This window comes from Atractosteus spatula, chromosome 8, assembly GCF_055471065.1.
Source record: "Atractosteus spatula isolate fAtrSpa1 chromosome 8, fAtrSpa1.hap1, whole genome shotgun sequence".
NCBI lineage: Eukaryota > Metazoa > Chordata > Actinopteri > Semionotiformes > Lepisosteidae > Atractosteus > Atractosteus spatula.
This window is the reverse complement of record NC_142713.1, coordinates 201,434-216,282: the sequence shown is the minus strand read 5'-3', so window position 1 is coordinate 216,282 and position 14,849 is coordinate 201,434. Positions and strand designations below refer to the sequence as shown.

The 14,849-nt window shown below is 54.9% G+C and overlaps 1 protein-coding gene across 1 annotated transcript; it reads right to left on the bottom strand.

Annotated features, from left to right (window-relative positions):
* Positions 1 to 8,893: 8,893 nt before the first annotated feature.
* Positions 8,894 to 14,549, bottom strand: LOC148828926 (ras-related protein R-Ras-like). The gene is made up of 6 exons (XM_088922684.1): positions 14,118 to 14,549; positions 12,821 to 12,908; positions 12,647 to 12,749; positions 11,235 to 11,343; positions 10,934 to 11,052; positions 8,894 to 10,555 (listed from the first exon to the last, which is right to left on the bottom strand). The coding sequence occupies exons 1-6, from the start codon at positions 14,214 to 14,216 to the stop codon at positions 10,468 to 10,470; spliced, it is 606 nt and encodes a 201-aa protein (XP_088778810.1). The 5' UTR covers positions 14,217 to 14,549; the 3' UTR covers positions 8,894 to 10,467.
* Between the last annotated feature and the right edge of the window lie 300 nt (positions 14,550 to 14,849).

Here is a 14,849-nt window from a genome sequence, read left to right as displayed (position 1 = left end):
AGACTCAGGGGGTGCAGACCCAGAGGGGGTGTAGACTCAGGGGGGGTGTGCGAAGAGGGGGTGCAGACCCAGAGGGGGTGTGCGGAGAGGGGGTGCAGACTCAGGGGGTGCAGACCCAGAGGGGGTGCAGACTCAGGGGGGGTGTGTGAAGAGGGGGTGCAGACCCATAGTCCCAGGGCGAGGTGGGAAGCCCTGCTGAGCGGAAGTGAAAGTGTCGCCTGGGAACCACAGCTGCCGCCGAGAGGGAGAGGCTGGGTGTCTTCCGGAGCGAGAGACACACCCCGGTTATTCAGGGCTGCTGACAGGAAAGGACACGTGTGAGAAGGAGCCGAGAGCTTCGATGCCGTGGAAACGGTTAAAATGCGAGGATCTGTGCTGGTCTGCAGGGGAGCAGGACAGCTCCGAGAAGGCGCCCCCCTACAAACAGCACAGACGGTGAAAACCCCCTCATTGGTCTGTGACGCTGAAGTGGCGTTTGTGCTGCTTTCGTTTCCGAGATATAGCGCCTTGCTTTTTCGGGTAATCACGTGACTATCTACAACGAAGGTTACAGGTGCCAACACACTCGACACGTGAACTCCTGATCGTGATGAAAACAAAGTGTGCCGTCTGTCTGGTCGGGTGGGGTGGATGTTTCAATATATTTCAATATAGCGCATTCGTTTTCTGGCTGTGACGTGCAAAAAAGATCACGACCACCAGATCTTTCAACTGTGATCTTTTGATCAGTTGACCAATACAGAGCTTCAATCCAGTACGCTTCCTTGAACAGTGTAACACACCGGATGATGCAATTTTATACTAAACTCTTTACTTCTTTAATATACTGTGTTTTGTGACGGTAGAACTTAATAAGCATTGTAAGAAAACTTTTTGCTTTGGATTTTATAGCAATACGCGCAGTTTACTGGATATGCTGTAAAACGTCGGTCTCTAAATAGTTAAGGTGATCTTTACAACACACAGGCAGCAAATAGACAGTTTAGCACGTACCCTTAACATTTTAAAGACAATCAATATCCATAAACATCTGAGCTTCCTTAGATGTGAGTAATACTAAGACATGACGCATGCCAACAAGTTAACCATCTATGACACAAACCTGTGGCTGTAATGCATGTAAAATCACCGTGATGGTGAGATCTATGGTTTTTATTTTCTAAGGCACGTTTTCCTTTTCTTTCCCTACCGTGACACGCTGTTGCCAAACGCGTAACTGTGGGAAACCATCGCAACAAGACCTCCGCAGCATGTCATGATAGGGACCCCACGTATATCGCAGCAGTGTACTGTATATCACGACTGGCGCCTTGCTTCCATGCCACCCTGGCACCGCTGCCGCAACAAAAGTCTCATATCAGGACATGATATACCCAGATAGGACGTGTTGCGATATATGGACTTTGTGTCGCGACATAGGGTCAGCATATCCTGTCAGGGTATGTTCTATTCCAACATACGGACTCCATGTTGTGACGTGGGGTGTGGGGCGTCTTGTCGGGGTATGTCGCATGGTGATATATGGGCCCCATGTCGCGACATGAGGGCGGGGCAATTTGTCGGGGTATGTCATATCGCGATATACAGTCTTCATGTCGCGACATGGGTGGGACGGTTTTCGTCATATCGTGATATATGGACTCTATGTCGCGACATGGGGGGGTGGGCGTTTTGGCGGTGCATGTCATATCGCGATATAGGGCCTTTCATGTCGCGACATGGGGGCGCGGACGTTTTGTCGGGGTATGTCATATCGCATAATCTCGCGACAGTGGTGCCATGACGCAATAGGTATCGCGATGTGATCGTGATGTGCTCACTCCTATTTTGACCTGCTATCAGAGTCGTGAACGGGCTGTGGATGGCATGACATTCTTTGCGATTCAGTTTTGACCTCAGTGCGACTTCTCTTAGATTGATCAGTAACTGGAAACCAATGGACGTGTTACTGTAGATCCAGCGTGCTCGTACAGCACACACAGTTCACCGGGGCTACAGTATCTGGACCAAGAAGAGCATCCGTCACCTGTGTGTCTACATGCTCTCGGAACTTCCGCTGTGGCGCTCTGCCCAATCAGAGTGTCGATTCTCACTCTTCACCCAATCAGAGTGTCGAGTCTCACTCTTCACCCAATCAGAGTGTCGATTCTCACTCTTCACCCAATCAGAGTGTCGACTCTCACTCTTCACCCAATCGCGGCCCGAGCTGTTCGGGGGTTTAGCCAATCACGGCTCTGAGAGCTGTTCAAGCCAGCAGCGCCAGGTGGATCGGCTTTTTTTTTTAACGTCAATGAGAATCTATTTTTAAAATGTTTTACTTTTTTGCCAAATAACTACATCGGCTTATTTTTTTATTTGAACGTCTTGATTCACAATGTACCGTACTCTTCTAAATAAATACATTTTTTATTTGCAATATAACTGTCCCCGCTGCTTTCCGTAATGAATAAATTTGAACAATTTTAATCGTATCGTTGAGGTAGGGGGAACGCCTTCTGCTTTGTACTTCAAAAATGAATAGAAATGTAAAGTCTATGATCATTATATTATTATGCTCGCGCTTTCAATTTTGTTTTTTATTGTTAAATTATATCGATCTTGAAACTAATACCTTAAAATGTGAATATGGGCTCCCGTGTTGTACCAGCGGTAATTTGGAAACTGGTGTCTCTGTACACAAGCAATACATTTTCGAGAATATGGTTAAAAATTAATAGAAAACACGTAACCCAATAAACTAACATAGTAACTCAACCCTAAATGTAAGACTGTTTATTCGCGTAAAGGCTGCAAAGTCTGGGGTCAACTGAAAAAATCACAACTGAAAGACCTGGTTGTCGTGACTTTGCTGTTTTGTAGGTCATCAGAGTAAACACAGCACAAACGCTACTTACAGCGACACAAACCGGCACAAACGATTGCGGTGAGTTTCGTCGTTTGTGCTGTTCGACGGACGGGTGAGCAACTTCATGCAGCAGGACAAGCAGACATGTCTGGGTCAGTACATTGCAGACTGCAGAAGCCTCGACTTCACCCGAGGATCTAACACAGGCGCCCACACCTGTGTCTTCAGAGGGCAGGTGTGCCCTCACGCTGTATTCTGCACCAAGACTGGCCGGAAACACAGAGATAAAAGAGTCCTTTTAAACGTGAGCTCATCGCTTCGTGTTCAGACCCTGTAAATACAAACACACGGATAATGACAGTTAATAAAATAATTCAGATACATGTTCACTTATGTTATGTGAAAATAAAAAATATGTTTCCAATATTGCCGCGGTCCGCAGGTGTGAGACGGTGGACTTTCCAGTGTTGCTTCTCGGATGTGTTATTCACTACCCGCGACAACTTTGTACGTAGCGCCCCTTAAAAACACCCTGGTTCTTTTCCACGTTGACGAATGTGCTTTGCATAAAAAGTGCAACAGTGGTCTTGTCGTTCGCAAAGTTGCAAATTCAAGCTTTTTGAACACGTGGCTCGTGCTCACAAATCGTGTGATTTTGCATTAAATGCAAAATCCACTGCCGCCCCCCCCCACCCGGGCAAACAGAGGAACACAATTGCGGAACTGTTCCTCTCGCACCCGTAACCGAGCGCTTGAACTCCGCAGACGGGGTCACTGGAGGTCAAAGGTCACCGTGCATGGTCACGTGCTCACCCGATAAACAAGGCGCTAAATTTGGGTGGTCATCGTTTGTGCTGTTTGCAGGTGGGCCAGCTTCATGGGTCTGAACAGAACAAGGGTGACTGCACCTGGGATTTCTGCAGGAACTCATGTAAAGGCCACTGTGGTGCATTTAGAGTAATTTCTCTCCAGTTTCAATGTAGAGTAGAAGCTTAACTCCTGGCCTTTCCAGCTCTGTGAAGTGTGACGCCTCCTCCTCTCCCCCAGTGCTTTGCTGGAATAGGCTCAAGCTCACCTCGACCCGAACGGCACGGCGCGGTCAGGAAAGGGGTGGCTGGACAACTGTTCGGCTTCGTGGAGCCGTAGTCTAGCCTCTGGACTGAACGGACGATGGACTCCCTAATTGGACCCTTTTCCTCAACGATTCACAGATGTTAAGTTACTTCAAAAACTTCTCGTTGACCTAAAATGTGGAAGAATTTAAAAGGCTGGCATTGGCGGTGCGGCTGTGGGGAGAGAGTACGTTCCTTCAGGAAGACTGAGGGGCCATGGATCAGGGGGACAGGGGAGGGAAGTGGGCTAACTGGTTCCCTGTGGCTCAGAAAGAGGTGTTCCAGCTGGGAGGAGAGGAAGGGCTGGAGTAAGGTCACCATGCCTTTCCGCCGTTCACGAGACGGGGAGCAGGGAGCAGGGAAGAGGAGCCGCGGTCGGACAGAGATCGTCACGCGATGAAAACAGAGATGCTCTGACGGGAAGCAGCAGCCCTCCTCCACAGTGACAACACTAATACAGAGACAGCCCTGAGACTCTGAGGACGGTTGTGGAGCTGTGTGCCTGGGGGGAGAAGCAGTATTCGCTCTGACCTGGAAAAACAGCACAGCCTTTACAGAAGACAGTAGCCATTTTGTAATACACACATCGGTTTCTGAAACAGAAAAATGAATTCTATAGTAGAATATAGTAGATAATAGTACAACAGTAGAAGAGTCGAATTCTGTAATAAAGTAGAGCACAATATTTTATGCTCCACTGTAATGAAAGCAGCCCTCCGTTAGATTGGGACACCACCTCCTGGAGCAGCAGAAGGCTCTTCAGTGCGAATCACAGGCCTGTCTGCAGTAGGTGACTCGTCCATTTGAACCCATCAGCACAGCTGGGTGTCGTACTGGAGCAGCTTGGTTAAAGTAGCTTGTTCAACAGTGCCTGGGACTTCAACCCACAACCCGCCAGCTGTGAGACCAGACTCCGATCGAGCAGACCAGAGGATCCACTGCAGTCTGGAGGGGCAGACCCACAACAAAAAGGCATTGACTCGGCTCAGAATAAAGGGACCCATTTCACATCAGTCCACGAAGCGCTGAGCACACCCCTGGCCACAGGATCACAGCTCGTCTGAGCGTCTCACAAAGCCCCTAAACACCTTCGTGAAACAGAGTCTGAACCAGCTGCTCTCATGTTCTCATGAGACAGGTCTTCTCAAGCCTGCTGCCACTCCAGCATCGCCACAGGGGCAGACAGGCTTCGGAATAACCCGGGCCATGAGAACAACACTTCCTTAGCATATCCTTCCTTTAAAGAGCAAGACGATTTATCATGTATCTACTGTGCCATATATTTAAACGATAGAGATAAAAACACATGTAGCGACCACAAACCCTAAAAAACAACCACTTTATCCACTTTAGAGATCGGCTACAAAACACAAGCCCATACTGTACAACTCCTCTCTCGCACACGGAGCACACTGTATCCCAACCCCTGCGGAAGCACTGTCTCCGGACAATCAGGGACAGGCGGCTGGAGCTCAGGAGTGGGTGGTTAGTATCTGACAGGTAGAGTTAGCAGCGGGCAGCAGAGGAGGGGGTTAAATACACAGGGAGAGGGGGTTTACTCCGTATATAAGGAGGTCAGAGAGACGTCGCTTGCAGACACAGAACCTGCCCTCACCTGAGAGGGACACCAGACACACACAGAGAGGTGAGTAGCTCTGTCTCTGCTGTTCTGTGCTGGGCTGGGAGAGGGACAGGGGTTCCAGAGAGAGAGAGCCAGGCCGATACACTTGGAGAGAAAGGACAGTGGAATTTGTCACACGAGCTTGGGTTTCCAAGTCGTGCTGAAAGCTCATAATCAACCGCAAAACATCATAATTTAAAGTCATTACTCATTTTCTCACCTTGTTCATGTGTTCTCCCTGTGGCTCATCTTCTTTCCATATGCTCATGTTCTCCTCTTGTTCACATGTTCACACTGTGTTCTCCTCATGTTCATGTGTTCATGCTGTGTTCTCATGTTCTCCTCTTGTTCACATGTTCACGTCGTGTTCTCATGTTCTCCTCTTGTTCACGTGTTCACGTCGTGTTCTCCTCTTGTTCACATGTTCACATCGTGTTCTCATGTTCTCCTCTTGTTCACACATTCACCCCATGTTCTCATGTTCCTCTTGTTCACGTGTTCACGCTGTATGTTCTCATGTTCACCCTGTGTTCTCATGATCGTCTCCAGTTTCCTCCCTCACCCTCCTTGGGAACAGAGAGCTGTGTGGGTCTCACAGACAGAAGCAAAGCTACAAGCTCAGGAGCACCCAGCCACCACAGGGGGGTGAAATGAGACTAAACTGAGCCAGTTACTAGCCTTCTGACCCCAGATTCACAGTGACCTTTAACCCCTGACTGAAGACCCCAAGACTGCAGTCTTGGTTCCTGACAGAGTGCTGACGGTGTGTGTTTCAGATGGCGTCATGTTCTCAGTTCTGGGGGCTGTGTGTGACCCTGCTCCTCTGGGCACCCCTCTTGTGTCTCTGTACCCCCCTCTCAACAACCAGAGGGGTCCCAGGGAGAGGGGAGGAGCTCCACCTGCTGGGTCACAGAGACTCTAGGGTGATGGACCAGCGGAGGTGAGTTGGTCTGTCCAGCTGTGGGTGTTTCTCTCTGAACTGCTGTGTTTGAGTTAGTGTTTGTGAGTGTATCTGTGGGTTACATTTGTAATGTTCCACAATTCATTAATGTAGAATGTTAATGGACTGTAGTGTCCAGTCAGTGTGTCTGTATTAACCCCTCTCTCTCTCAGTGCAGTGTTAATGGACTGTAGTGTCCAGTCAGTGTGTTTCTATTAACCCCTCTCTCTCTCAGTGCAGTGTTAATGGACTGTAGTGTCCAGTCAGTGTGTCTCTATTAACCCCCCCTCTCTCTCAGTGCAGTGTTAATGTACTGGAGTGTCCAGTCAGTGTCTGTATTAACCCCTCTCTCTCTCAGTGCAATGTTAATGTACTGGAGTGTCCAGTCAGTGTGTCTGTATTAACCCCTCTCTCAGTGCAGTGTTAATGTACTGGAGTGTCCAGTCAGTGTGTCTGTATTAACCCCTCTCTCTCTCAGTGTAGTGTTAATGTACTGGAGTGTCCAGTCAGTGTGTGTGTATTAACCCCTCTCTCTCTCAGTGCAGTGTTCATGTACTGGAGTGTCCAGTCAGTGTGTCTGTATTAACCCCTCTCTCTCTCAGTGCAGTGTTCATGTACTGGAGTGTCCAGTCAGTGTGTCTGTATTAACCCCTCTCTCTCTCTCAGTGCAGTGTTAATGTACTGGAGTGTCCAGTCAGTGTGTGTGTATTAATCCCTCTCTCTCTCAGTGCAGTGTTCATGTACTGGAGTGTCCAGTCAGTGTGTCTGTATGAACCCCTCTCTCTCTCAGTGCAGTGTTAATGTACTGGAGTGTCCAGTCAGTGTGTCTGTATTAACCCCTCTCTCTCTCAGTGCAGTGTTCATGTACTGGAGTGTCCAGTCAGTGTGTGTGTATTAACCCCTCTCTCTCTCAGTGCAGTGTTAATGTCCTGGAGTGTCCAGTCAGTGTGTCTGTATGAACCCCCCTCTCTCTCTCAGTGCAGTGTTCATGTACTGGAGTGTCCAGTCAGTGTGTCTGTATTAATCCCTCTCTCTCTCAGTGCAGTGTTCATGTACTGGAGTGTCCAGTCAGTGTGTCTGTATTCTTGACCTTTAATAGGTCTTTTTCAGGTCAGTCATGAAGAGGGCCTGTAACATGGCCACATGTATCACACACCGATTGGCTGACTTTTTGAGCCGCTCTGGCATGATTGGCCAAAACAGCTTCCTGTCCACCAATGTCGGGGCCCAGGGCTTTGGGCGCAGGAGGCGGGACTTCCTGGCGGCAACAGGTAAGGCTGAGAGCTGGAGAAAGGTCTCGTTCCCCACGTTTAGAAACAAGGATAATGCAGATTGTTCTCGTACAGCTTTGGCAATATGGCAAATGTTTGTCCTGCCAAGAAAAGCGTTTTGGTTTTGAATTTGAACACAGGTAAGGGGAGAGACAGAGAGGGAGTGAGAGAGGACTGGCCACGTCTGTATTCTGTGTGCCTGTGGAGCTGAGTAGGACTGTCCAGCCCCAGAGTAACTGACCTCTGATCCACCTGTTTCTCCAGGTCACGTCTTCCTGCGACAGCACAGCTGAGGAAGAAGCACCCCTCCTCCTCCTCCTCAATGCCCGTTGTTCTGAGTCGGCGATGAAGATTCTGATTGCACCCCCTCACCCCTCACCCCCCCTGTCTGAATAAAGACCCCGCTGTGAGCTCAGTGTCCCGTGTGTCTGTGTCCTGGTGTCAGTGCCTGCCTCTCCCCTCGTGGCGCCCGCAAGCGGGGTTCACCGGTTCCCCAGAAACCTCTCTCTCCTGGCACCACGAGAGTCCCCAAACTCCTGTCCAGCTGCCCCGGAACCAGGACGATCCACGCAGAACCAGGCCTGCCGGCGCCGGCGCGGCTGCCGTCCAGACTCCGGTGCACCAGGAGTTACTTCCTGCCTCCTTTCCGATCCCACAGGAGCCTCTCTGCCCCCCCTGATCCCACAGGAGGCTCCCTGACCCCCCCTGATCCCACAGGAGCCTCTCCGCCCCCCCCCCCGGCGCGGAGGGAAAGGTCAGCCCGTCTCCGTGCCGGGAGAGAGGCAGAGCCGGAGCGACAGGGACAGCGCGCCCCGGAGCCCCGGAGCCGGACGGAAAAGGTCAGGGGGAGGAGGGGGCGGGCGAGAGGAAAGGTCAGCGCCCCGGCGCGTGTGACAGCGTGTGCGTGTCTCGCTCAGCCCCCGGGACCCCCGGAGCTCTGCCGGACCCCGGCACTGGCCCTGCTCTCCAGGTGTGGACTGGGCTCAGCTGTCTCAGCCAGCCCCCGACCCAACCCGCACCCCCAGACCCCAGACCGCCACCCTCGAACCCGGGTCTGCAGGCCCGCACCTCGCTGTGAAGACACACACACCCAGCACAACAGGCTTCAGAAAGAGGATTTATTTAGAAATACAGGGGCATGGACACCCCCTCTGAAAACGGGCCGGTCCAGCTGGGGGACACCCCCTCCAGCCACGGGCCGGGCCAGCGGGGAGCCCTGCTCTGTGCCCGGCTGCTCTCTGGCCGCGCGCCGGTAGAGAAACCCAACACAGACGAGCACACCGGGCCAGTGCTCTCCCTGCCTCTCCAGCTTCCCCAGCCATCTGGCCGGATGGCTGGAGCTCAAGGCCGGATCGCCTTCGCCCATGACTCCAACATAAACATCAGAACTCCACCCAGCCGCAAGGCGGAGAAGAGGGAGAGGGAGAGAGGACTCAGGGGTTCCCGAGTGTCCCGGTGAGCCGCGGCTCAAGCCCTTCTCTTCCCCAGGGAAGCTCCCGAAAACTGCGAAATCCCAGAGGAAGAGGCCAGGAGGAGCCGGAGAGCTTTTATTGAGACCCCACCCGCACAATCTCACCACCTGCACAAGAACTTTACAATCAAGTAGCAGTTATATTACGATCATTATTCTTTGTATAAAAAAAAGAGACTCTGAGCAGTTCATATCCCTTGTGTATCAGTGATTCTGACCTCAGGCTCTGAGGAGCCACAGCCCAGCCTGCGCCACTGAAGTCAATAACAGTCAATTAAGCCACCAAAAGCTTGTTAGCAGGCTGTTGCTCTCCAAGGGTGGGGAGGGCAGGCTCACTGCGGATAAGGAAACGTGTCAAAGCTAAAATTGCACCTCGGGCCGTTAAAAGAGAGAAATCTCGTCATGCATCAGCCGCCAGCCGGGGGCTGCGGTCTGGGGGGGGGGGTCGTCACTGCAGGCGCTGACCCCCCTCACCCTGCAGGGGTCGCCCCAGCGCCCCGAGTCCAGCCTTGACCCAGGGGTCTGCTGGTCCTGCTCCGTTCCCACACCAGTCCCTCGCCGGGCTGAAACCCGAGAGACCCGGGGGTCCAGCAGAGGCGGAGCTGCTCGGCAGCGGGGCCTGAGCCGCGGAGCGAGGAGGATCGGTCACGGACACGACGGGGAGGAGCGGAGGAGCTGGGCCTGATGGCAGAACAGCCCAGACGTGCTCTTACCGCCAGTGCGCCTCCTCCGCCAGGGGCCAAAGAATTTAGAAATCGGTTGAGAAATCTGACCGTCCACCTCTCAGCGGGAAAACTAATCACGCCTGCAGGAGAGCAGCAGCTCAGCGCCGCCCAGATCGAGCCCCAGTGCGCTTTACTGTGGTATACTACACTTTAACATGCTGACATTAAAGGCTACTTTATCGTGTGCAGCGCATTTCCTGTGCTTCCACTGCGGTTTGGCAGAGCTTACTACGCGCTGAGTGTCGCCCTGGGCTGCGCAGGGCTGTGCAGCGCGCCAGCCGCGGTGTTCAGTAATACAAGGCACTGTCCATCTGTCGTCACGGATCTGGAGCACAACGCTGAGCCCCCGGTGCTGCGCTGCACGCCGGCCTTCGCAACAGGGGAGCCCGTTTCCAGGGCAACGGCTGCGTCCAGGGGTCAGGGGGAGCTTGGAGGTGTTGGCAACTGTCTCCGAGGGGGGAGGGCGGGGGCCGTCTCCACGGTTACAGCAGCACGCAGGGGCACGACTTGGACTGGTGCTTGCCGGCCTGATGGGAAGGCGTGGGCGGGCTCTCGGTCTCCTGGAACTTCCTGTGAGGGCGAAAGGTCAGAGGTCAAGGGTCACAAGCTTGCAAAACCAAGTCAGAAGACGCGGACACACACACATCTCTGATTTAGCGCCCAGAAGCTGAAAAGTCCTTAACTGAAGAGAACTGAGTGAATAACCTACACAGGCAGCACCTACGCTGCTGCCATCTCACAAGCCAACGCCACACCACGAGCACAGAGCCGGCAGCGCTGGCCGGGACAGGTCACCCCGACAGGGGGAGCCCCAGGACCCCTCAGAACCCGCACGGCGAACCGGACTGGACCGGAGCCCTGAGACCGCCTCTGTCAGAACCAGCACCGCGCCGGTCGGGGCAGGGCGGAGGAAAACTGATCTCAGAGGAAAGAAACTCAGGGATCTACCGGATCGCCCGCACGACCTCCTGGAACGCCTCGTCCACGTTGAGCCGGATCTTGGCCGAGGACTCCATGTACGGGATCCGGTTCTCCCGGGCAAAGTTCTCCGCCTCTTCCTTGGAGACCTGGGGCAAGGGAGGGAGGCGGAAGATCAGGGAGGAACCCGGGACCGGGGGGAGATACAAGGCTCCTGGAGGGGGGTTTGACTGAAAACAAGAGTCGCTTTACAAAGAGAGTGGCGGGTGTCTGGAACACACGGCCTCGCCACACAGTGAGTGCCAGGGAAGACAGCCAGAGTCAGCATTACCACTCTGTGGGGCGCCAGGTCCGCTTTGTTCCCGACCAGAACCATGGGGAAGTCATCCCGGTCCTTCACTCGGAGGATCTGGGTGTGGAACTTGTGGATCTCATTGTAGCTGCAGAGAGAGAGGGAGAAGCTGAAGTATCCCATAACTCCTGGCTCTGTTGTTACAGTCCAGCTTCTCCTAACTCTAAAGGTCACCTCCTGGTATTCCTAGAGCCTGTGACTGGGCTGTGTCAGTGTGCTGGACTCCAGAGGGACTAGAAGAGTCTAGAGCCTGTGACTGGGCTGTGTCAGTGTACTGGACTCCACAGGCACTAGAGGAGTCTAGAGCCTGTGACTGGGCTGTGTCAGTGTGCTGGACTCCCCAGGGACTAGAGGACTCTAGAGCCCTGTGACTGGGCTGTGTCAGTGTACTGGACTCCACTAGAAGAGTCTAGAGCCTGTGACTGGGCTGTGTCAGTGTGCTGGACTCCCCAGGGACTAGAGGACTCTAGAGCCCTGTGACTGGGCTGTGTCAGTGTGCTGGACTCCACAGGGACTAGAAGAGTCTAGAGCCTGTGACTGGGCTGTGTAAGTGTGCTGGACTCCCCAGGGACTAGAGGACTCTAGAGCCCTGTGACTGGGCTGTGTCAGTGTGCTGGACTCCACAGGGACTAGAAGAGTCTAGAGCCTGTGACTGGGCTGTGTAAGTGTGCTGGACTCCCCAGGGACTAGAGGACTCTAGAGCCCTGTGACTGGGCTGTGTCAGTGTGCTGGACTCCACAGGGACTAGAAGAGTCTAGAGCCCGTGACTGGGCTTTGTCAGTGTGCTGGACTCCACAGGGACTAGAGGAGTCAGTGGACAGGACAGTGTGTAGTCAGTGGTCAGGGGTGTGGGGCAGTGTGTAGTCAGTGGTCAGGGGTGTGCGGTCAGTGTGTGGTCAGTGGTCAGGGGTGTGCGGTCAGTGTGTGGTCAGTGGTCAGGGGTGTGGGGCGGTGTGCGGTCAGTGTGTGGTCAGTGGTCAGGGGTGTGGGGCAGTGTGTAGTCAGTGGTCAGGGGTGTGGGGCAGTGTGCGGTCAGTGGTCAGGGGTGTGGGGCAGTGTGTAGTCAGTGGTCAGGGGTGTGCGGGCAGTGGTCAGGGGTGTGGGGCAGTGGTCAGGGGTGTGGGGCAGTGTGTAGTCAGTGGTCAGGGGTGTGCGGTCAGTGGTCAGGGGTGTGGGGCGGTGTGTGGTCAGTGGTCAGGGGTGTGGGGCAGTGTGTAGTCAGTGGTCAGGGGTGTGCAGTCAGTGGTCAGGGGTGTGGGGCAGTGTGTAGTCAGTGGTCAGGGGTGTGCGGTCAGTGGTCAGGGGTGTGGGGCAGTGTGTAGTCAGTGGTCAGGGGTGTGGTCAGTGGTCAGCAGTGCAGGGCAGTGTGCGGTCAGCGGTCATGTGCTCACCTGCCCCGGTCGTTGATGGCGAAGACCAGCAGGAACCCTTCTCCGGAGCGCATGTACTGCTCCCTCATCGCCCCGAACTCCTCCTGGCCGGCAGTGTCCAGGACTGAGAGAGAGGGGACAGTTACTACCAACAGCACACCGCTGACCGAGCCGACCGCCAGGACACACACTTACTGTCTAATCGGGTCGGCCGGCCGTCCACCGACGTGATCTTCGTGTAGGAGTCTTCGATAGTGGGATCATAGTCCGAGACGAAGTAGGACTGCAAGAGAGACAGAGGAAGAGGAGTGAACACACGCTGACCGGAAAGCGGACAGCTACTGACCCTGGACAGCTACTGACCCCGGACGGAGGGGTCCGCTGACCCCGGACAGCTACTGACCCCGGACAGAGGGGTCCGCTGACTCTGGACAGCTACTGTCCCTGGACAGAGGGGTCCACTGACTCTGGACAGCTACTGACCGGACAGAGGGGTCCACTGACCCCGGACAGCTACTGACCGGACAGAGGGGTCCGTTGACCCAAGAGAGGTACTGACCCCGGACAGAGGGGTCCGTTGACCCAAGAGAGGTACTGACCCCGGACAGAGGGGTCCGTTGACCCAAGAGAGGTACTGACCCCGGACAGAGGGGTTTGCTGACCCAAGAGAGGTACTGACCCCGGACAGGTACTGACCCTGACAGACCAGCCCAGTGGAGGAGTAGCGAGTGAGTAATTAACACACTCCAGGCCAGTGAGTAACAGCTGAGTAATACTCCACCCACAGTGGTCATCGGTGTCTGCTCACTCCTGCAGGCAAGTCCCAGCGCCTCCCAACGCCTGACCGCGCCCACGCAGCACAGAACCAGCGCCTGACCAGCAATCTGCTCCACACCTTCGGAAACCTGACTGGACCACACCGCTGTGCACTGGGACTTGTCCACTGGGCTGTACTGTGCTTTTACCCTGATCTCACTGGGCTGCACTGCGCTGTACTGTGCTGTACTGTGCTTTTACCCTGATCTCACTGGGCTGCACTGCGCTGTACTGTGCTTTTACCCTGATCTCACTGGGCTGTACTGCACTGTCCTGTACTGTGCTTTTACCCTGATCTCACTTGGCCTTTACTGCACTGTACTATGCTTTTACCCTGATCTCACTGGGCTCTGCTGAGCTGTACTGTGATTTTACCCTGATCTCACTGGGCTCTGCTGAGCTGTACTGTGATTTTACCCTGGTCTCACCGGGCTGCACTGTAACCATGAACGCACTGTGTACCACGATCTTCCGGTGCAGCCTTGCTCAGTTCTCAGACGGGCCTGTCCCGTCTCGGAATCCGACACGGACCAGCGCCCACCCCTTCCTCCCAGCTCACTCAGCCACGCACACGCACGCAGGGCTGTCACGCCCGGACCTGCCCGGCTCGCACCCGGACCCGGACTCGGACCCGGAGCCGCCAGCCACGCTGGCGGCGCCTCGCGGCCGGGCTCACCTGGATGAACTGGATGGTGAGCGCGCTCTTGCCCACGCCGCCGCCCCCGACCACCACCAGCTTGTACTTCTCCTCGTCCGTGGGCGGCTCTCGAGACATGTTCGGGGCCGCCTGGCGCTCGAGCCCCCCTCGCCTCGCCTCCTCGGGCTGCCGGTGCCTCGCGCAGCCTCTTCCGCGAACTTCGGAACTTCTGGGCGCTCCGGCGCGCGACGGGACTCGGCTTCTGCCCTCGAGCTCCCTGGCGTCCCGGGTGCGAGTCCGTCTCGCTCTCCGCTACACGGGAATATGGCCGCTCCTTCCGCACCTTTCCAGCTCTTTGAAAAACTTCACGGCCCGAGGCGACCCTTCCTCTCGTCTCCTCCCCGCCCGCCGTCTCTCATTCCGAGCAGAGACGGGCTGGGTGAGGGGAAATTAAACTGGTCATTAATATTCATGAGGGGGCGGGGCGCCCCACCTGGCCCGGGCCGGAGAATAACCGAGGCTTATGCATATCCAATGAAGGGGCGTGGCTTCCGTCGGGGGGCGGGGCGACGCGGCGCCGAGCCTCAGGGACAGGCTCGTTAATATTCTATGAGGGGGCGGGGCGCCGGAGAGGCCCCGTGACGCGGCTCGGTGAGAAGCCGAGTGACTCACGCGGTGTGTTCTGCCTTACATGGAGACGGCCGCGAGCGGGGGTGAGGCCCGCTCGAGCCGCGGCGGGTCCTAGCGCGTGCCTCAACTGGCAATCCGCGG

Bases quoted from the DNA above. Each gene is read 5' to 3' on its own strand.
- LOC148828926 (XM_088922684.1), bottom strand. From the start codon at position 14,216: ATGTCTCGAGAGCCGCCCACGGACGAGGAGAAGTACAAGCTGGTGGTG. The intron at 12,909-14,117 runs GTGAGCCCGGCC...TCTCTCTTGCAG, and splicing joins TCACCATCCAGTTCATCCAG to TCCTACTTCGTCTCGGACTA. The intron at 11,344-12,646 runs GTGAGCACATGA...CTCTCTCTGCAG, and splicing joins GCCATCAACGACCGGGGCAG to CTACAATGAGATCCACAAGT.